Source organism: Ischnura elegans, chromosome 13 (assembly GCF_921293095.1).
Source record: "Ischnura elegans chromosome 13, ioIscEleg1.1, whole genome shotgun sequence".
NCBI lineage: Eukaryota > Metazoa > Arthropoda > Insecta > Odonata > Coenagrionidae > Ischnura > Ischnura elegans.
In genome coordinates, this window is record NC_060258.1 from 2,246,624 (window position 1) to 2,269,458 (window position 22,835).

Consider the following 22,835-nt stretch of genomic DNA (forward strand, 5'->3'; position numbering starts at 1 on the left):
AGAACCCGGCAGGGGTTATTTAACTCGAATCTCAATATCTGGACTCTCCGGGGAAAATAGAAAAGCTTGAGACATTTTTTTCTTACACCTATAACAAATTTTTGGACGGGGATCGGGCCCCCTCAGTCCCCATGGAGTCGTCGCCACTACGCAAAATACCTATGCTCTTTTTGCATTTTAGTGCCATATATTTCGTCAAAATTATCTTCTTAGCAGACGATTTTTTTGAAATGTAAATATGGTAATAATAGAGCCGTTAATCATGTATCATCAGTGATTGAACTTGCCTATGCATTATTGCAGCTATGATTTTTTCTAACTCCAACTACATGAAGAATAGCCAATTACGTACGGACAGTGAAAACAAGTAAAGTGAAATGTCATCAGAAAATTTATTTATGATTATCCCCTACAAACACAGAAAGGATTAAATCTGTATTAAACACGTATTTTGAAATCCACGAAATCTCAATTATATCAAGATTTAATCTGTTGCAAAGGTGTTGCTATGTCCTCTTTTTCTCATATTATATCTAGATTTAATACATGAAATATCTTGCCCCACAATACAGATTTTTCAGGGATTAAATCCAGATTTCAGTATCTAGATTTTCCAGGGATACATTATAGTACTGCTTTTCATTTGAACTTTTATCAAGAAACCTTTGCGTTACAATTAATGAAATATATTGAGGAAGCTTCCCTGAAGGGAAAACCCTCTGACCACCACAATAAGATCTCTACCTATTCACCCCTTAGCTTCAACAATAATTATATCATCAAGCACCCAATAAGCAAAATCTTTAAAAATTAACTAACCACTATGCGATAATAAACTGACTTGAAGGAAAAAGATTGTTTATTTGGATTGAGAAAACATGACTCATAATAATTGATATTTTATTAAAAAGGTACAAATATCTATTTATATCACATACAAATTCCAAGCATTTCAAATTAAAGTGAAATTAATAATTTATTAATTCAACTAGCTTTTAATGTGCCCATATCAATGTCATAGATTTTTAGGTGGAAAAATACATTAAGTAACCACTTCGCAATAATACACTGACTTGAGGAAAAAGGTTAATAATATGGATTAAAAAACATGAGATAGAGTAATTGATGCTTTATTAAAAAATCACAAGTATTTTTTATTATCATTATGTATGAATTCCAAATTACTATGAATCTAATTGATGTTGAGCATCATTTGCCTCCTCCTGCCCCTTGCACTGGCCTGCCACAGCCAGAAAGGGAGGAAAGATAAACACAATATACTACATAGAAAAGTGGCAGGTGGATAAAGTGAAAGGCTTTGCAGTCAATATAAAATAAATTTTTAAAGTACTAGTTCAGGGAGAAAGCAGATCAATAAAAACAAAGGCATTGAAATCAACAAACATGACGACACTCACGGCAGAGATAAATGCTTACAATACAAGGTTAAGATAGAAAGCAGATTTATAAAAACAAAGCCATTTAAGTCAATATAAGTGAGCCCATTGAAGTCACAGTTTAACCATGGGCCCAATAACGGTCACTCTAGTGAATTTTTAGGGAGAGAAATGATAAAATTTTTATATTGCAAGGTTCAGTTAGAAAACAAGTTCATAATAACAAAGCCATTGAAGTTAACATACCTGAGGACACTAAAAGCACAGTTCAACCATGGGCTTAGCAAGAAAAAAGTTAATGGAGAAACCAGGTTCAAAAGAAGGAATCTGAAGGGAATTATGGAAACCGAGTTCAGACTTCAGAGTTCAATAAGCCCACCGAATAACATTGAGAAACGAAAAATTTCTCCTCGTCGTCGTTTTTGTTGACAAGACCATCCCTCGTTGCTATTTTCAGAGGCACTTCACAAATTGAAACATTACGATACAGTCATAAAATGAAGCTCATAATGAACCAACGTAATAGATAAATGTGCACCAACGTAATGGATTATGGTTTTAAAAAACTATGCATGTATATTGAATGATAAAGTTCACTACATACGGAAGATCCAGGTTACTGTGAGGTGCAAATACGATACTTATGCAATCGATGGATATTAAGGAAAAATATAACAGATAATGGAGCAAATAAACCATATGCAGCTCGTGTCGGTCAAAACCAGTCGTTTAGTAACAATAACAAAACACACTTTCACAGTTCATCACTAATGTTTCGGCCATTTTGCAAAATCACGTCATCGACGCTAGCGCCGCTTGTGGCGCAGAAACTTCGGAAACAGATTTAATCCGTATTTAAAAAGGATTTGGAAATCTAGATTTGATGTATTATGAAATCTCCCTAAAATACAGATTTGATCTTTTTTGTGTTTGTAGGGTCATTGCTAAAATAGCTACTACCAGACATGTTATCCAAATAGGTTGAACGCAATCATGAGGGCACAATTATATAATAAAAATTGGTATTAAGGCGACCATAGTCACTAGCAAGGAGATCTCACACTGTATTCATCTGGTAATACCGATGGCGGATGTGTGTTATGGTAATCCATGGCCATATGTGATTGTAATCTAATTTAGAGTTTAAAATTTGTCTTGTTTTGAGAAAAAATTCGAGTTAATTACGAATAAAAATTCAAAATAATATTTTACGATGAAACTAATGGCAATCATCACTCCCAATTCAGCTAATCCTGCATGTCTGCTTCCAGCATACCTAAGCTTCCCATTAACGGAAACCAATGCGCAATAGCCTGCGCACTGCTGCCTAAACGCGGAGAAAATCCAACTGGAATACGTTTTTCTGCGAAGGCGAAGCGAGCTAGTGAATCGTCAACAATTTTCAAAGACGGGTTTTAATTTTTCAGTTGCCAGCCTTCCGTGGCGTAATTGGGAAGCTTAGGCCGCCCTTGAGTGGTCAGCTTAAAATCCATTACCTTCATCTTCATCTCGTGATCCCATATATAAAAAATCTCGCAGAAGATCCGCAACCAATCCGATGAAAAAAAAAGTTATAAATAATATTTATCCTTCTTATCCACTAAGTTCAGCCGAGAGAATCGCAATTATTTTGCCCGAGCGTTGATTGGCATTATTTTCAAATTTGCAATCCCTTCACCTCTATTTTTTATAAGGCACAAAATATTAGATAAGCCCGCTCGCTCTCTTTGGGTATAAAGGCCTCTTCCTGAGCCATAGGACGAGCATATCTCTTTTGAGTTGCATCTGAGGAACCAATCCGCCATATTGGGGTCAAATCCTGTTGTCTGAGAAGAATTAGTCCATCATTTTGGATTGAGGTTTCTGTAAGTATAAAAAGGCATCGAAAGACGAGGTTTACTTCATGAAAGTGAAATAATTTTCCCATGTCAGTAACAGAAGTACTTTACGTTTCAGGATTGCCAATTCTGCAATGGGAATAGGAGAGCCGAGGAAGGAGCGAATACCGATTTCAACGGAATTGTCTTTTCTATTGGGTAAGTATTTGAAAACGCATTCCATATAAGTTGCATTATTTATTCCATATAAGTTTATTCCGCATAACAGCGTGATTGCTTTACTTAAAATAAGCATGCCTTTCAAGTGCAAGATTAAATCTAATACAACCGATCAACAGAGTTTGAACTTAATGTATGGTAAGAATGCAGAGAAAATAATTCTTGTGTTATATCCATAGAAAGTTTTTCGCCACCGTCTATACCATAATTGTTCGAAAGTTTACAGACTTAATACGATATTCCGAAACTCTATTAAAAAAATTTCAGTTTTATACTCATGGGAAATAGTCTAATCGTAAAGAATGCGCGTAAAAATAGTTTTTGAGATCTATAGACCGTATTAATCAGAGTCCATCATTAGCCAGTTCTTATGAGCTGACTATCCTTGGCTTTTAAATTCAGATAGAATTTTGGCATGCGATTTGAGAGACGGATGCGTTTTTTTAACTCTGAATACTTTTACAATGACTGTTTTAAGTGTCAATAATCATCGCAATCTTCATACTTTTGAGTAATAAGGACATGAAAGTTTTAAAAATTAACTTTTATTATTATTTATTAGAGGACCCAGTTAGATTCGCAATACTTTCATTTATGAAGCCATGCATACAAAAATCCATTGTTCTTCGTTCGTCTCGCTAAAATCCTAAAACAGCTAAACCATGTCGCGGATTATCTTCTCATTATGTTGAATACAATTATATCAACAAACAGGTACCAGCCAACAAATTTTTCTGTCACTACAGTTTATGTGTAATCACTTAAATCGAAACTTTAAGTTTGTTGTGGTTATTATTATTAAATGCGGTTGTTTAATAAAACTTGCTTACGTTTGGATTTAAATCGTTGTTCTGGTAAAAAAGGTTTTGCAGTTCTCTGCCAATAGTTCGCTTCACTGATGAATTGTGAGCAAAAAGACTAGCAGCTTTCGTATCTTCATTGTCCGTGGGGATAGAGGCTAACCAGTGAGTTCAGCTAAAAATCCATTGCCATCATCTTCATCTCGTGATCCCACATCTCAATAATTTCGCAAAACTGTCTACCAATCCGAAGAAAAACGGTTAAGAGTGATATCTATCCTTCTAATTCGTCATTTTCAGTTAAGAAAATCTCAACTATTTTCGCCCTAGCATTGACTGGTAGTATCGTTATTTGGCAATCCCTACACTTCAATTCTTTATGCGTCACAAAAGATTAGATAAGACCGTTCTCTGTGAGTACACAGGCCTCACCCTATGCAACAGCACGAGCAGATCTCTCTCAAGTTGTGTCTGACCAATTGATCCGCCATTTTTTTATTCAATTCCTGTTATCTTAGAAGTATTTTCCATCAATTTTTATTGAGATTTATGTAAGCTTAAAAAGGCATTAAAGAATGGTTTGCTTCATACGAGTATAACAATTTTCCCAAGTCGGTAACAGACGTAATTTTTTTCGTTTCAGGATTGTCTTCTCTGCATTGGGAATAGAATAGCTAAGAGAGGAGCGAAATTCGATCAAAACCAGACTGACTAACCTATTGGGTAAGTAATTGCAAACTCATTTATTCTACGCCTTTCTTCGAATTATCCAATACTATCGGCGACATCCAATATCAGAGATTGAGGAATTGGTCGTGCCTGTGGACGGGCTTTACCAAACCTTCTTCATAGGATGTTGCCGTGAATTATTTCCAATTAAATTCGCCTTTGTCCTGAAGCTCACCGTCGTGTAAAAACCCTTTCCTCTTGTCTTCATTTTTACTTGAAGGTGGAAGTCACACTGCACTAGATCGGAGTAACACCGCGGTTGATCGAGAATGTCCCGTTGAAATAGCTCGAGGCGTAGTTGAGCTGCATCAGCTATAAGGAGACAATCACTGTCATGGATCAGAACACTTTCTCAAGTCTGGCAGTACCTTCTTTTGTTTTGTATGGGAATGGAATAGATATACTGGTTCACACTGTTTCATACTCAAGCCACAAGGCATTAAAAATATTTTGTCGGGATAAATGTCAAGACTTCTCAATGCTGGGTGCTTTCCATTCGTCGACGCAAGTTGACATGCGTCGACACAAGTCGTGTTTTCTGCTTTCCATTTGTTGGAGTTGCCGATAAAGGTGGGCTCACACTGACTCTGACGAGAAGCTGAGTCTGAGACAGCGGACAGAGAAATTGCGCATGCATAGTTGTTTTCACGCCTTTCACCTGCATTGGAGATAACACTATTGTCATAAGAGATCAATTTTTGTACTGGAGTTGAAACATTTTTTAAATAAGTTATTGGCAAGTGTGCGATATGTTCAAGGTATGACTATTTAAATAAATAGGTTATATGCAGAGATAATAATGCATTTTTTTAAAATTTGCAGTAGTTATTATACAACTGTGTGATGATTCTTATTGTTATTTTAAAATTTTGTGATTTTGAGTGATATTATTTTTAAATATACCTGCCATGCCTATAACTAAGTCGAATTACATAGGCTATAAACTGCTCTTCGTTTGTCTAAAATAAAAGACAATTTTCAGCACAAGTTTTACTTTAAACGGTGAAGAGAGCAATCCAAATGTCCAATGATCAGAATCCAACATTGGTCAATGATATAAACAAAAAACATTCCAGATCTTCATTCTGAATCACTTACATCGATCTCTTTGGATAAATTTTCCGGTGTTCTGAACTCGTGTTCCACGCGCATCAACCACTGCGCATACGGTGCTTTCCATTCGTGGCTGGCTAGGAGTTGACTAGAGTTAACACAAGGTGACGCGAGAGTCGCCTAAATCGAAAGCACCCGCTAAAGCCATTCGGCGAGTTCTCTGGATTTATGTCCGCAGCACGCACTTGGCGGGAGAATTAATTGAGGCTATGCATTTCATGAGAATGTACCCATTACCTTTAAACTAAGAACTTATGGTCAGTAATGAATAGTGCACGTGAGGTGCTGAGGACACGCTCTTTCCATGTCTGTGCTGTACCTGCCTGTCACTTGTAAGGTGTATTTGCTGAGAAATGAGAGTTTGAAAATAAACTTCCCTCGAATAATGGTTCTTTTATCAATATAGTGAAGCAGCCCAGTGAAATTTGCACTGAAATCTAAATTAACCTTTTTGAATGACCCTTTTGAAAACATTTTAGGTTCTCATCTGTCATCTGTCTCCTTCATTTCATTTAATTTTTATATGGTCATTTGACACTATGTGTTAAATAAAATAGGTAATGAAAAGTAGAATTTCTTACACCAAAAAAGAGTCAGGTTCAGGCAATCGGAGTTTTATTTTAATAGACCTTTCAAATAAGCTTTACAATTGACGCGAGTGTTGTTTGGGCCCTTAGCGTTTGCCGACCTGGCCAGACTCCCTTTGAAGACAAGAGAAAAATATAAGGGGTGTAAGTAGAGCAGCTTGTATGCATTACACATTTTATATTCGCTTCATGATAAACGCGAGTTTTGTAGGGGCCCTCGGCGATTGTTCACCTGGCCAGAATACCCCCGAAGATAAGAGAAAAATATGGGGGAGATAAGCAGAGCAGCATTTATTCTTGACTGAGGGAATATTTTGAACGGAGCTATTCTCCATTGTCAACATCTTTCAAGGTTTCGCTATCGAGTCTGTAGTCTGATGGTTAAGTGCAGTTATATTATATAGTTGATGGTATAGACGGGAGGACAACCAAGAGCAAAGGTAACTTGAATTTCTAAGAGGAGAGAAGGAAGTGAAAGATCAGTGGCGCAGGGAGGGGGGTTTTGAGGGATAAAACCCTCCCAGAGCTAACAGAAATTTTTAAGTTAAATCTATTTGACTTAATTGGATTAATATTGCTTACAGAATAATGTGACGATTAGTAAAATATCCCTCATAAGGCCGTAAAAATACCATTTTGAACCAATAATATCTTTTTTTCCGGCAGAAGGCCTCCGTACCTCCCACTAACCCTGGCGAGTATGCAATATCTCAAGCACCCCAATATTAGTGGCGCCTGAAACCGCCCCTAGCCTTAATCCCTAGCTGCGCCCCTGAGGTGGATAACCAGGCGTAAGCATACATTCAATGAATGAAACCAACATGGACACAACTAGGAATTAAGGCTGGGGGGTTTCAAATTAAGTTGATACTCAGGAACATGAATCATTGTTTTAATTTCTGTTTTTTCCTTTTTCACATCTATTTTCCCATCTTATAATGTCAGATCATAGATTTTCATGAGTATCTTCCCTATTTTCATATAAACCTGGCTTCCCTTGTAATTATAGGTTCCATAGTATACGATCGGTACACCCGCTTGCTTTCACGTAGAAAACTGTCCTAAGTACCTTTTAGCGTCGCTGTATCTATTTTTGTCTCCAGCGGAATTGTTTATTCCATGAAGAAACGATCGCTTTGAGTGATTGCATTTAAAGAATGCCATTCTGGGGCATTTTCCTTTTCAATCTTGGTTGCATAGTAAGCGAGGTATTTTTTCTCAAGTCACGCTTATGCTTTAATTGTTATGTTCCCACTCTGCTATTGACAACTTATAAGGTAATAATTTCCTATTCATTCCGTTTCTTTGCAGTCAATACTTCATCCTTTCGTATCAACGCTGATATCGTGTGTTACTCCTTGCTGACCAACACCATCACGCCTGGTTCCCATTGGGAACTCCCTGTGTCCTGAATCCAACATTTTCTTAAGTAATTACTTCATTCTTTCGAAATAATGGCAAGCAACATTTCTACTAGCGGCGCAGAGCAATTTGCTGTGGAGAGGCTCTTCTCTGGATTGCTGAATGGCTCATTCATCCAGCATAAGGAGCTATTGGACATGTTGGAAGATGTGGATGTACGGCACGCGCGGCAAAGAACTCTTGCACCTTGGGGTGGGACTTGGTAAGGCCGATTGGGTGCAGGAGTTATTGGCAAGAGGGGCTCATACAGAGATTACAGATGACAGTCAACGGAATGCATTTTCTTTGGCTGAGGCGATGGTGCGGCAGTTCCCTGATGATGTGGACCGTGCAAAAGTGCTGAATTTGGTGTCGTTGGTTCACAGGAGAGACCAAGTGATTTTGTGTCATCTGGAAGCATCTTCGAGTAGAAGCACTGATCATGTGACACCCGTGGCTATCCCAGAATGTGATATTGCATCTCTCAAATCCTCCGTGGACTCATTGAGGCGAGAGATGAAATCTCTTGCGCGACATCTGACCCCATCGCTGGAGGAACTCAAGGCGGAATTTGTGAACTTGACTCAGGGTTGCGTTGCTTGGAAGAGGCCGTGAAGTCAACAGTGGAGGATGTGACCTCAGTCAAGTTTGGACTAGGAAGGGAGTCTGTCGTGAGAACTCCTCCACCTGATCCAGCCAAGGCTAGGTTGGAGTGCGTGGACGCCATGTTGCGTAGGACGACGATAGTTTATGGAAATGGAATGGAAGTGATGCGTAGATTGTATGAGAGACTGTATGATGGAGATAAATGTACTTCGTGTAGTATTAAGTTTTTGAGTGGGGATGATCGGGTGAAGGTGATCGTGGATTCAGAATCCGAGGAAATTGAAAGAATGAAGGAGAAGGTTGTGGGTTTGGATGGGAGTCGGGTGAATGGGAGCGGATGGTGTTCATTTTGCGATTTTGAGAGTATGACCATATATTTGGGTGCTTAATAGTGAGAAATTCGTATGCACTGAGTTAGCTTGGGCCCTCTCACAATTATCTCTCAAGTTAGTTTTTGATAATGAGGGGAGGCCGTATAGCAGGGGAGATGTGGAACGAGAGCGTGAGTGGATGAGGGCTATAGAGGAGGCGGAGGAAAGGAGGAAGAGGGGAGAGGGATTAGATTTGTGTATCAAACATGCATTGAATGGGAAGACACTGAAGGCAAAGGTATGTCGGCTTGCCACAGCTGTTCCTCTTATTATCACTTATTATGGATTCACAGAAGGAAGAGCTAATCAATGATCTGACATTATAAGATAGCTCTTCCTTCTGTGGATCCATAATAAGTGATGATTGGAGGGACAGCTGCCGCAAGCAAACATACCTTTGCCTTCAGTGTCTTCCCATCCAATGCATAATCGATATTCCAATCTAACACCTCTCCCCTCTTCCTCCTCTCCTCCAACTCCTCCAGAGCTATTATCCACTCACGCTCTCGTTCCACATCTCCCTTGCTATATGGCCTCCCCTCATTACCAAAAACTAATTTCAGAGATAATTGTGAGAGAGCCCAAGCTATATTAGCACATATTATTTTCTCCCAATTACCAGAACATTCATCTGCACCCAAATACACAGTCTCACTCTCAAAATCACAAAATGAACACCATTCACTCCCATTCACCCGACTCCCATCCAAATCCACAACCTTCTCCTTCATCCTTTCAATGTTCTCAGATTCTAAATCCACCATCACCTTCACCCTTATAGCAGGGGAGATGTCGGACGCGAGTGTGAGTGGATGAGGGCTATAGAGGAGGAAGAGGGGAGGGGGATTTGATATGTATGTCGATTATGCATTGGATCGGAGGATATAGTCGGCGAAGGTATGTTACCTCGCCGCTGTTGTCCCTCGTGTTTTCACTTACAGAAAATCCATCGAAGCAAGAGCTTTCCTGCAGCACAGTGTCCCTCTCCTCCTCTCCTTTTACACCAAAAACGTGATGCCTGCACTGCTACCCAAGGCGGGGGTGAGTTCTGTCTCTATTCCTCACACTTGTACTTCCCCTCTCTCAATATTCCCACTGCATCAATTATTTCCAGTCCTTTTCTATCGCCTCCCTTTGGCTCCTATTCTAATACAAACAATATCAAGAGATAGATTACATTCACTTTTTCTTGGCATTACAGTCGGGAGTCTTTTTGTCGCTGCTATTTGGTTTAAGATGTTAAAAATAACCTTTCCCAATACATAATGGTTGTGCTTATGTGGAATTTGTACGTATGTCATGGTCTTAATCAAAATATTAAAAATCATTAAAAAAAGCTTCATTAGAATATAAATCGTTTATTCGTAAATTTAAATATCAACGCAGTTTTGAATAATTGAAAGATTTGTTCGTAATTTAGTTTTTCAAGATTTACCAAAATTGGGCCATTCATTGGAGATATTTTTATAAGTGATGGTGAAGTGGAACTTCTCGCACATATTGAAAATTTGTTCCATGTTGTCTACGAGAAGTTTTATTTTATGCAAGAAAAGCGTAGCCGTTTCACCAAATTTCATAGCAATAAAGATTCGTTTAACATTCTTCTACTCCATATTCCGAGGTGCAGTTATTTAAAAATAAATGACGAGTGTTATTGCTATAACATGCTCATAGATATCGTAGTTTTAAAATGTTTACTGTTAAAAATATTAAACTCCACCTATCTGAGGGATATATAATAAATTATAAGGTAATATAATATTAGGAAGTAAAAGATTGTCAATATTCAAATCCATAAGACATCAATCTAGTGATATAAAATTCCACACAGTTTTTAGTCTTGCCATTTTTTTATTACTAAAATAAATGATTCTCTTAGAACGGAGGTTAGTTTGAGAATATTTTAAAACTTTTTCTTTAATTATTGCCATCGCCGTTTTGTTAAAGGGGTAATATCTCATCTCACTATGAATTTGGACCTAATGTTAACATTGCATTTTGGTTGTGATTGCATAGTTTTCCACGGTTGCGATAAATTAATTTCTAATATTTTCTTCCAGAGATGAATTTGGTCTGACATACTTTGGAGGACGTGATGAAGCCAGTCCTGAAAAGAAAATTGTTTACATTCATAAGATTTTCATCTAGCCTCTCATTTTTTGTACAGTTGGGTTAACTTCATTAGTCTTTTGTTTCCTGCACTTGTCACAGCTATCATATGTTAACACTCACTTGTCTTTTAGTAATTTCATGTTTCTTACATGAAATTCACTGCTTTCATTACGTTGGTATTTTGAGATTTTAGATTTTTTCATATGTTGCACAATTTTATTTTATTTCTTTATTTTCGGTGTAATTATATGTTATTCGCTCACGCCTTTCAGAAGTTTTACTTTTGTTAAGATCTATATATTGTAGTGGTCCCAATTCACTCCCCTCCCTTTTCAGGCTAGACCTTTAAGCCTTACCCGCAGGATTTGACCGGAGATGATGAGTCGGTGTTCCGCTAAATAAAAGTGGTGCTGTTCGGCCGTGACGGACGATGACACCGCACGGTCGAAGAGCGATTGATGCCCCTCCACAACCAGACTTTTGTCGCGTAAATGAAATGAGGGCACAGATTTGGTTCCCCGGGTTCCGCGTACGCCGCGTTACTACTCTGAGAGGCGATCGAATGAAGAATGTTTCGACGACTTTGGAAAGATAAACAAAATATGCCCTTTTCACAGTGAATTTAATGAAAAAAATAGATAAAGAAAAGAAATAACCCTATTCAACATACACAATGTCTCCTTCAATAAACAAAGAGAATAATGAACCCTTCAAAACACACGGCGTCTCCTTTAAATATAAAATATTAGAAATGGGATACCTGATTGGGGGCAAAGGCGCAGGACAACGCCTCAATTGATGCCCGTGATGGACACCCTTTCGGAAATAGAGAATTTCACTTAAAGTTCACGGTCTATGGTCTTCTATTTCTGAGGATTGAATGACCAAGAGAGGACAACACACTGAGTTAAGTTTCGAGAGGTCGAAACCCATAAATACATGCAGGGAGTCAATGATAACTGAAAATGTGGGAACCATGGGCCCATGTGGCGACGAGAATTCTCACGTTTTTTTAGTTGAGCGAGGATGGATCCTGCATGAACCTTGGGTGTTGATAGGCGTGTCAATGAGGCAATGATGCCTGCCCTCGAATACTGCCTGGTACACCACCTTTTGCGGAATTCTCTTCGCTCTTCTCTTGGCCGCGTTCTCGTGCCTTGGCTAGATGTTCTTAGTTCCACTACGACGGCGGACTCCTGGCTGTGAACCACTCCTCCACAACTGTGGGCACCCATCTCACTCTCTCTCTCAATCCGAGAAATAAACCCTTCTTGCCAAAATCGCAAAAATCTCCAACGATCCGCTCTCTACATTAGGAATTTTACTTTTTAAATATGCGATGGCCTCAGACAATCACAATGCACTATGGATCGATGGACTATTCCTTCCGATATTTGTTGCCATATCTCTGTAGATGAATGGCTGCATCGAATGTATCACATTCAATGAAATAGCATCTCATTCAATGTGATATCATCAAACTTGGAATTTATTAATGCGTGCAGCTAAATGTTGTGAATCTTTTTCCAACATAGCAAATGATGTACCATTCTGATAAAATAAAATTATTCTAGCTCAAAGTGTCAATAATTTCTTTAAGATTAGAGATTAGTATCATGTTTGGTATATTGGATTCCACTAAAAAATTCTATAAGAGACAATATTTTTCTATTTTATAGACATAAGATATGTATTAACATTGAAAATGAAAATAGTTGGGCTTAGCACTTAAAAAGGATTAGTGAAAATATGATGTCCTCCTAATCCAAGGAGGATTAAACTCATTTTAATGGCTGGAGGTGGCATAATTTAATTAGTTTTAATCGGTGGTAAATACATACATACTACCGTGTTGTGATGGTGCCTGTAAGTTTAATATGGGGAGATAATTGGCCTTATGTATTTATTTTTAAATGTTATTGCATACTATGACGAATTACTAAAATTGAAGATCCTCCGTCAAACCAATTTTTCTGGTATTTATTACCTGGAGGAACACTCCCCCTCTTAAGCCATCATTTCTCACTATGTGTTATTTAGTGGCATTAATAATATTTCATTGATATTGAAGGCCAAATATTGGTTTCCACTCATGATAAGTTAATAAAACCATTCACAGAAATATCGAAAATTTAAAAAGCCTCGATTTCTTTTAAAAAAATGAATACGGCTTTTCATGCTGACGGACAAAGGGTTGAAGCTGTGTTGATTCACGATATTTACCATTGTGCTCAAGTTTAAAGGAAGTAAGTGAATCAATCAGATAACCTCGCTATTGGGGTGCGGCCCAACGAACGCTACATTATCTAGAGACGGAAGTGCTCCGGAGCACAGGTCCATAAGCACTAAGTTCGCTGCGAGAATTTTTCCTTGGTCCGGTCATGAGCGAAGTCAAAATGTCGGAAATGAACGAGGGCGGGCCAGCTGGGTTAATAAGATCGAAGTCGTGGTTTTAATTGCGAATTCAGGCAATTATAGTCATTGGATATTAATGATTGTGTTCGAGTATCAATGAAATGAATTTCATTTTCCAGTATCGAGGTTCCACAAAGTAAAGCAAGACGCTTTGAACTGTATTTTTCACACCTACCCCTGCATTTTCCTTCCAAATAAAACTCATTACCCTGGTAAAGTAAAAAGTAGGGCTGTAGCACTTCGTAGCGAATAACGGAATGCTTGGGTGCTCGTAGGTGGCGCTCCAAAGCATTGGTAGCGTTCTTTGGACCGCACCCTGGGAATGGGAAAAATTTTTTCAAATAAACAAATTCATCCATTGTTGTAAATTTATAATGTATGATATGCTTAAAATCTCAATTTCACGAATCCATATTTAAAGATAAGTTTCATATGTAAATAGAAATTACAATGAAATATTTCTTGAAACAGCGCCATAAAAACTTCCAATTCTTACATCACCCCGGACAATCTTGATTAGTTCTCGAAAACTATACACTTATGATTATCAGAACAAATTTGCCACGCCCGCATCTTTTATCAGTCATAACAATCTTGAATGGTCAACTTAGGGTAAAATATGTGTCGTGATTAACATAACCACAACCTTCACTAGTTCTAACAATGTTGAACATTTAAAGAAAAGCAATTTTAATAGCGGCATATTTAGTTGAAATTGTCAATGGAATTGGCAGATTGTTTCCCACAAGTCTGTGAGGCAATTAAAGTTGCAGTGGGTATTGCGTAGCAATTGCTTATTCTTCATATCGGATGCTTTTGATTTGTCTTACTTTAAACACAATCTTAAAGAGACGCGTGCAGGGTGTAAAAACTTTTGTGCATGCAATCAATTCGCACCAGAGCTACTTTAGGCTTTCACTACATCATTGGTAACCAGTGGACACGTTTCTCCAGCTCCGCCGAAGCTACCTCGTGGCCAATTAACACACCTTTCCATTGCGGAAATGGTAACGGATACAGAAAAAACTCAAAGGGGGGAGCAAATGATATTTTTAGTTATGCATACTTTTATCGCAATAAAAAACAACTTACACGCAAAATTTAAGTTTTATTTAAACTCATGATACGAATATACTAAGCAATACTGACTTAAGATATAAAAAAGTTACAATTGTGGTAATGCAATGTTCGTCAATGCGGGCGGCCCCGCTAGAGGGGGGCGCCCCCTTACCCCCCAAAATGTAACTGACACTGTGTGGATTTAAGTGTTTATGGTCTCTGAAGTCTATATGGAATTTAGGGATAGAAATTATGGAGGACTTGAGTCACATAATTTGCTATGTGGCTTACTAACTCAGTGTCACGTCTATACTCACCGATTCTGATAAACCTAATTAGGCCTTAAGGCTATGTCAGATATTACGTGCATCACCCAAGTCCTCAACAATATAGTCACTCCGCCTCTATCTCAACTGATGCTGAAATGTATTTCGTATAATAATGTCTTACATCAGCGATTGATTGAGATTTTATCTTATCCGCATTAACAGTACTATATTCTTCCAAGTCATTGTCCATCACTTTCCTTACTTCCCCTGCATGGAAAATCGAATTGGGACAGAATTTGTAGTGCTTCATTTTAAAGCTGTATTTTTTTAATTTTTCTCTGATACACATTTTTAACCCAGAGAAATTCAGCAAATAACATGTTCTGAAATCCTACTTAAGTTTTAAAATGCATTACGCATTATTTTTTAACTGTGCAAGTGATATTTTTTTGTAAAGATCAATTCTTCTAACAATAAATCTAACCCTTAAACTAATCAACACATGAAAAAGTAATCAGAACACTTCTATCCTCGTCACGTAAAAATATAAAGGGAAAACGAATGAGGGAGCGCAAGAAAAGGGCGAATGGTAAATTGACCGCTGGCGGTCATTATAGGTATGCGGCTTGCCCCGGTCTTTCTAGTGCTAACACGTGTGTTTTACTTGCAGTCAAACTACCTCTTGTGTAGCAGTCAAGTCAAGTTGGGTGGTGCACCACTGTGAAAAATCAGAATGTCCCGCATAATGACCGCTTCCCACTTCCCTTGGGTACAGCAGGTGTTCGAGAAACGGGTCTCCTGCCACTTCGGATCGGAAGAAAGAAAAGTCAACGGTGGGTGTACCCGTTAGTAGTGCAAGCAGATTGTCGTCTTTACATAAAAAAAGTTAACCAAAATCCCATTGAAATGGTGCATGCATGCGATAAAATAAAATATCCTCCTGCTCCCCCTGCGTCAAAAATGCGCTTAACATGGAGAAACGAAATTATTTTATTGTTACATTTAGTAAGTTTGAGTAGGGATAAAATAGAAAATAATGCATAAAATGTAAAACTTCTTTTTTATAAATGAATGGACGATCTACGTCTGTTGAACAGCTGAAAGAGAACAAATTCCCCTTGCCCGTACTCTTCGGTGGGCAAAGCGGGGGTTGGGGAGTATTTGTTTGTGTATTCGCGGAAATTTGTTCCTTAGAGCAAATATGCAAGGTGAATGTGTGAGCTGCGCGATTGTTTGGTGTTCCTTGTGTTTTAGCTTGATTTCCGTGTTTTAACCCCCCCTGTCAGCCTTTTAACTTAGCAGCCTCTACTTTGCCCACTAACGAGTACGGCCTTAGGGAATTTTTTCTCTTTTAATTTTACTTCCTACTTTTTTTTATCTTTTTCAATGAAATATAGGAAGACATATTTGACCACGTGACTACTGTGCGCCAATGCTCGCGTGTACTGCGGATTCGCGCAAAAATCGCTGTTATTTGTCACTTGCATAAACATACAGCTGCTTTTTTTTAAACTAATGTCTTTATAATACTCTACCTTCTTGTCACCAACTTAGGTTTCCGCGCAAATCGACGTCACTCTTTTAAAACTAAACATTTATGCGATTTTTTCGAAAACATTTACTCCTCCTCAGTGGCGCATCGAGGGGGGGAGGATTTTGGGGGATAACCTCCCCCCCAGAGCTCACAGAAATGTTCAAGCTTAATCCATTATACATTGGATCAGTGTTACTTATAGTAGTGATAGGATAAATCAAATATCCTTCAGAAAGTAAGCCGTTAAACTCCCCATTTTGAACAATTCTTCTTAATTTTTTTCTAGAGGAGGGTCCCCACAATTCCTGCTTACCCTGGCGGGTATGCAACACCCCACACTCCTAAGTATTAATTGCGCCTAAAACCCCTCAATCCTTAATTCTGAGCTACGCCCGTGCCCCTCTTCCTTCACTCCTGTAGCAATCATCAACATCGCCTAAAGGTTGATATCTAGATTTTACGATAGTATTATCTCCATATTAATATATTAGTAAGTTCTGTCCAAAATAATTGGCGCAGTAAAGAAAAAATATTATCTAAAATATGTAAATTTTGAAAAACAGAAAAAGCACGTTTCCGTTAGAAAAAGCGCAACAGTGACGCAATTAATCTAACTTTAAATTTTTTTCATAAAAACGTAAGCATGGAATGAGGTACCCCAGACATATAGTAACATAACTCTCATAGTAACAGAGGGTTTCAAAAATCCAAAAAATCATTTTTGTCCACGTTTCCGGATCCGCACCACTGCGCGGCGCTCTCTCGCACCATTTGGATTTCCCGTTGTGTTTTGCATTCCTCTCCCTTCTACTCCCTGTTGAGCCCCACCTATCGCATCGTTACCCCGTGTAAATTCCCGACCCTTCATTTACCACCGACAATCGCAAATCCTTCAATTGGACACCGAAACTCTCCAACCCATTCACGCTCTCTCCCATTTTTTCTTTTCCAAATTCATTAGGCTTTTGCCTGCCCTTTCTTAACCTCGCCCTCTTTAATGAGCTCTCCGCCCTCTCCTATTCAGGAATATTAATATTTTGTCCAGAGACCTATCCACGGATAATATTTAATTGCCTTATTTAATTTTGCCCCTTTAAGTTTCACAATGTTGCCCAGTACCACGTCTTCCGACAAAATACCATTGGCGATATTAATTCTCAATTTTGCCTATTTTCCAGTACCGCATTGAGGGAGGCTGCAGTACTTTTTCAAACGAATCATTATGGACGCATATTATTAGCATGCTGAATATGAAAACCCCACCAACCTCCATTCGATATTCGAGCATATATCTTCTCACAATTTCGTCATAATCCGTCGTGGTTGAGTGAATATTTTCCTGACACTATTAACTTGAAAGTCTATTCGTTTAGTTTATGAATATATATTTATAGCGCCCAAGGCCCCCTGAAAATTCCCTCCCTCTTCTGCCAGGCATTCAGACTTCGATCTTTGAAGTACATGAAACCGTTTCAACACTTGCTTACAGCTGTATGCTGTAAAACTGTTTTACAGATAATGATGAAAGCCAAGCAGAAGAGAAGATAGATGGATTCGCGGAGGATGCAGCTCGCCAAGCGTGAAAGAACACCTCTTATAGGACCATGCCGCAAGGTCCCGATTCCGCATGCTGTTAGGAGAGAGTATTAGACTATTCTCTGGGTCCGGATGAAAATCGTCTTCCCTCAGCCGGAGGCAATGGAGACGGACGGAGAGTTAGGAAGAAGGGAGGGAGGGAAGGAAGGGGGAGAAGAGAGAGAACTAGAACGACGTTGAACGATGGATCTCTCGCCTCTTGCTCGCAACTCCGAGGCCATTTTTCTGCTCTTTCAGAATTAAAACAGTCAATACGATTATGCCGTAAGCCCTCTAGAATAAACTTATTCTATAGTTTAGAACTCTCTAAATTAGTCGTGCACTATCATCAACTTGATATTTTCATAAAAAATATATAAAAGCACTACATGAACTAACATCGATCAGATAAACTAACATTATTTAACCATACAATTAGAATTGATACCACATAAAAATTATTCTTGAGACTAAATGCCTTAAACTTTTATCAAAAGTGTTGAAATGCATGGCTTCTATTTAAATTCGAACACTTTTCTACCATTCACTTAATCTACCATTAAAAATAGTAGTTACAGGTAAAAGAATGATTTATTCAATCCTTGAAAATAAAGTAATGTTAGTTGAACATCGAGAAATTAAATCACAGACCTAAATGAAAATTAGTATTATTTTAACATTATGAGGCAATTCTTTCAATTCTAACATGCAGTTATCGTAGTAATAAGAATTATTAACCTTGATAGCTAATGAACACTAATTTATTAGAATCCTAAGACTGTTTCTAAATGACAGAAAACATGAATATTTTGAGAGAAAGTCTTTTCACAATCAATGCAAGAATGAGGCTTCTTTCCTATGTACACGCATGTGTAAGACAAGGTTTCGTTTGGCAGCATAAGACTTTTCACATTAATTGCATGCATAAAATTTCTCCTCCGTATGAGTCTGCAAGTGGCGGACAAGGCTGCTCCTAACAGAGAAAGACTTTTCACATTCACGGCAGGAATAAGGTTTCTCCTTCGTATGAGTTCGAATGTGATGAACAAGTGTACTCTTTAGAGAGAAAGACTTTCCACATTCACCGCAGGAATAAGGTTTCTCCTTTTTATGAATCCTCATGTGACAGATAAGGTTGCTACTTACAGAGAAAGACTTTTCACATTCGTTACATGAAAAAGGTTTCTCCTTTGTGTGAGTCCGAATGTGATAGACAAGGCTACTCTTTTGAGAGAAAGACTTTTCACATTCACCGCAGGCAAAAGGTTTCTCCTTCGTGTGAGTCCGAAAGTGATAGACAAGGCTACTCTTTTGAGAGAAAGACTTTTCACATTCACCGCAGGCAAAAGGTTTCTCCTTCGTATGAGTTCGAATGTGATGAACAAGTGTACTCTTTCGAGAGAAAGACTTTTCACATTCACCGCAGGAATAAGGTTTCTCCTTTTTATGAATCCTCATGTGACAGATAAGGTTGCTACTTACAGAGAAAGACTTTTCACATTCGTTACATGAAAAAGGTTTCTCCTTTGTGTGAGTCCGAATGTGATAGACAAGGCTACTCTTTTGAGAGAAAGACTTTTCACATTCACCGCAGGCAAAAGGTTTCTCCTTCGTATGAGTTCGAATGTGATGAACAAGTGTACTCTTTCGAGAGAAAGACTTTTCACATTCACTGCAGGAATACGGTTTCTTTGCTGTGTGTGGAGTATCTGTGCATGTTTTCCCATCTATAATGAAGCTTCTCCTCACTTCCCTCACATTTTTCTTCTCCTTTGTTCCTCCAAGGTTTTCCTTGAGAAGCCCTTTCCTTATTTTACTTCTTCTCTCTTTCCTTGAATTTGATGCTATAACATTTGGTTCACGGGGAACTAACAAATCTGAGGCTTTTTCAGAAGCTGGGAGATCTAGAAAAGAATTTTACATTTAAAATAAGTAAAGTCAGACATGTTATCTATGATTCAATAACCTAATTTATAATAACCATTAGACAGATATCAAAGTTGCAACTTTAACCGATCTTTTGGTTAAATGCCACACATATTACAAATGTTGCAATTAATTTTTACGGTTGCTTCCAAATATTGCTTCACAATTGAGTGGCCTTGCTGCTCAGAGAAAATCAGTAAGGTATTACATACTAACCTTTAATATCTACACCATAAAACACCCCACTGCACAATTTCATGCAAAATGGCACTAGAGCATCCTAATGAAATAATATACATAGCAGTTATATGTAAATTAAATAGCTAACAAGAATAAGTGAGCATGGGCTGGTCACCTGCTGTCATTATTTTCTAGAACTAAAACTTCTGCACACAAGGGAATGACATTGAGTTTTGCCTATTTTTAGCCAAATTAGTTTTTTTCATATTTATTTATTCCATGAATATATGTTTGACCTAACAAAGCACAGTTTCCATAAGCACAACAAACTGAATTGGATGGGCTATGTACAAAAGCAAAATTTTCCCAGTATTTCAAAACTGAACCAAACCAAACCGGGGATCGAGCTTTGCATAAGCATAAAATTTTCAGTGAAAATTATAGTAATATTGATGAAAAACAGGCTTCTGTGAAGTACAAAGTAGGATGAAAGTACGTTAAAATTTAATACGAGGATCACAAAATTTGACTGAATCTCAGATCCAGTTTTGGGGCATTTGAATAATCAGAATTAGTTACAAGTCCTTTCTGTGAAGAGAAATTTTCAAGCACTCAAGAGCACTCACCCACTGCCTCCGTCATAGACTCCATGGCCGTTGCCTTATTCTGAATCAGCTCTTCATTTTCCATAGAAGTAGGCTGAAAATAATCATTTAAGTATGAATGGACAGTTGATTGGAACTTTCTTAGCAGGTGATTGAAGACAACCAATTCTTAAACCATGTAAACTCACATATTAGCTTATATTTACAATGTGAACAAGAAATAGAGTAATAATATTTATGATAAAATATGTATTCTCTATTAATGACAGCAAATGTAAGGAAATCTGATTTTACATCCTTTGAAAACAATATAAATCATAAACAGCAAATTGAATCTGTAGTTGACAATCATCACATTCCAAAGTATGCCTTCCTTCTCGACTTTCATACTAAAAATTGTATTAATTTATTTATGCATGAATTTATTATGTGAATTGAGCACTCTCAAAAATCGCCTTAACTATCATGACATACCTTGTCACTCACGAAACATTGTCTACATATCGATACCATTTTACGCTTTCCTTAGTAAGGACATATAATAGAGAACTGAAGTTTTCTCTAAATCATCCATATAAATTTCGGCTAGGACAGGTGACCCCACAGCTAGGCTATCTAATTATTTGAAGTGCTTGCCAAGATTTTTCTTAGTAAAACATAAGTCAAATACAATGCATGCATGCAACAACAAAAAGAAACAATCAACTTGTCTTGTGATATGAATGCACCTCAAAGAACTCATTTAGGCTGAAGTAACTTAAACCACACAAAGGAGTGTCATTTTATACTTGAAAACATGTCTCAGAGGAGCATATTGTGACCAATCCGGTGTTCGCTCCGGCACTGCCAGCGCCAGCGGCCGTAATAGGAACAAGGAGCAGTTCACGAAACCTGGTGAGGACGGACAGACAACCGCAGACGTACGGACGATAGGAGAAGGTGCAGGCGGACGGACGGAGGAGAGGCTTATTCACGGAAGAGTCAGGCACCTGAACGCCTCCCGGGATTTTGTTCTTTTCTTCTGTTGTTTAGGCTTATAAGAGTCTGGTTGATTGCATTCAGTGTGGAATTTAATATAACCAAATTGAAAAGTGGAGTCTCTTTCATTCCACAAATTTCTCTCACCAACGACCGCAGGCAACCCACGAACCCAACCCGAGAGAGAGAGGAGTCTGGTTACAGTCTGTCTCAGAGGAGCATATATTAATCTAAGAGGCAAAAGGTTCTTTACTTTTGTGGCCATATGAAAGGGTCTCTTGTTGTACACTGCTGTGTAATCGCAGAACATGAGTACAGCCTCACCATGTCGAGTTAACTGCCCATGCACTTGGGCAATGGTGATGAGCTGTTCCAAGAAGTGTTCTTTGAGCATATGCAGAAGAAGAAGATACATGAAAATTTGTACAAATAATAAAGTGTTTAATAGTATATGACAGTGTAGGCCAGTTTGAATTGATTGGGCTACTTAAAAACCTGTGTAGAAAGTATATAACAAGTTTAATCATTAAAAATACTTAAAATTCAGGATCTCCCCCAAACATTATTTTCATCAACAAATTAAATTGAGTTATGTAAATTTCATCCATACCTCAGCAGCATTATTCTCCTCTAAATATTCTTTTACGTACATAAGAAAATTAATAGTTTAATATAAGGTAGCAAGTTTGAATCGATTGGGCCACTAAAAAACCTCAGTAGAAAGTATATGCAAGTTCACTCATTTACGATATCATAAATGTGGGCTACTTGAGCCCTGTTGTCTAATTTGAGTCCAAAAATTAAAAAATGAAGTTTAGTTCTCTGTGTGCTCTCAACATCAGCAAAGCAATCTAGTTCAGTGCTCTGCTGGTAAGCATAGGCAGTACATAGGCATTAGATCGAGTCTAGGAGGTTTGGAAAAACACCACCGAGAGCAGTAGTGGTTATTTAACAATCACATGAGTTTGTTTTTCATTCCATTCAGCAAAATTTCATCAGTTAAGACCTCAGGAACAGCCTATAACTAGATATGATTGCACATATTTCATATGTGCTCCGTTACCGAACGAAATTGAGGCATTTTACTGCCCCAACTGACTCATTAACTGTACAGTATGTTG

At 38.0% G+C, this 22,835-nt stretch overlaps 2 protein-coding genes across 2 annotated transcripts in view; both read left to right on the forward strand.

Moving 5' to 3' along the window:
* LOC124170380 overlaps positions 1-22,835 on the forward strand; it is a 263,025-nt gene that overhangs the window by 159,056 nt on the left and 81,134 nt on the right. The window lies entirely within an intron of this gene.
* On the forward strand, positions 4,943-9,060 carry LOC124170250. Its single transcript, XM_046548974.1, has 2 exons — positions 4,943-4,977; positions 7,995-9,060. Exon 2 carries the CDS (start codon positions 8,208-8,210, stop codon positions 8,697-8,699), a length of 492 nt encoding a protein of 163 aa, XP_046404930.1. The 5' UTR covers positions 4,943-4,977; positions 7,995-8,207; the 3' UTR covers positions 8,700-9,060.

Coding starts and splice junctions, on each gene's coding strand:
- LOC124170250 (XM_046548974.1), top strand. CDS start 8,208: ATGGCTCATTCATCCAGCATAAGGAGCTATTGGACATGTTGGAAGATG.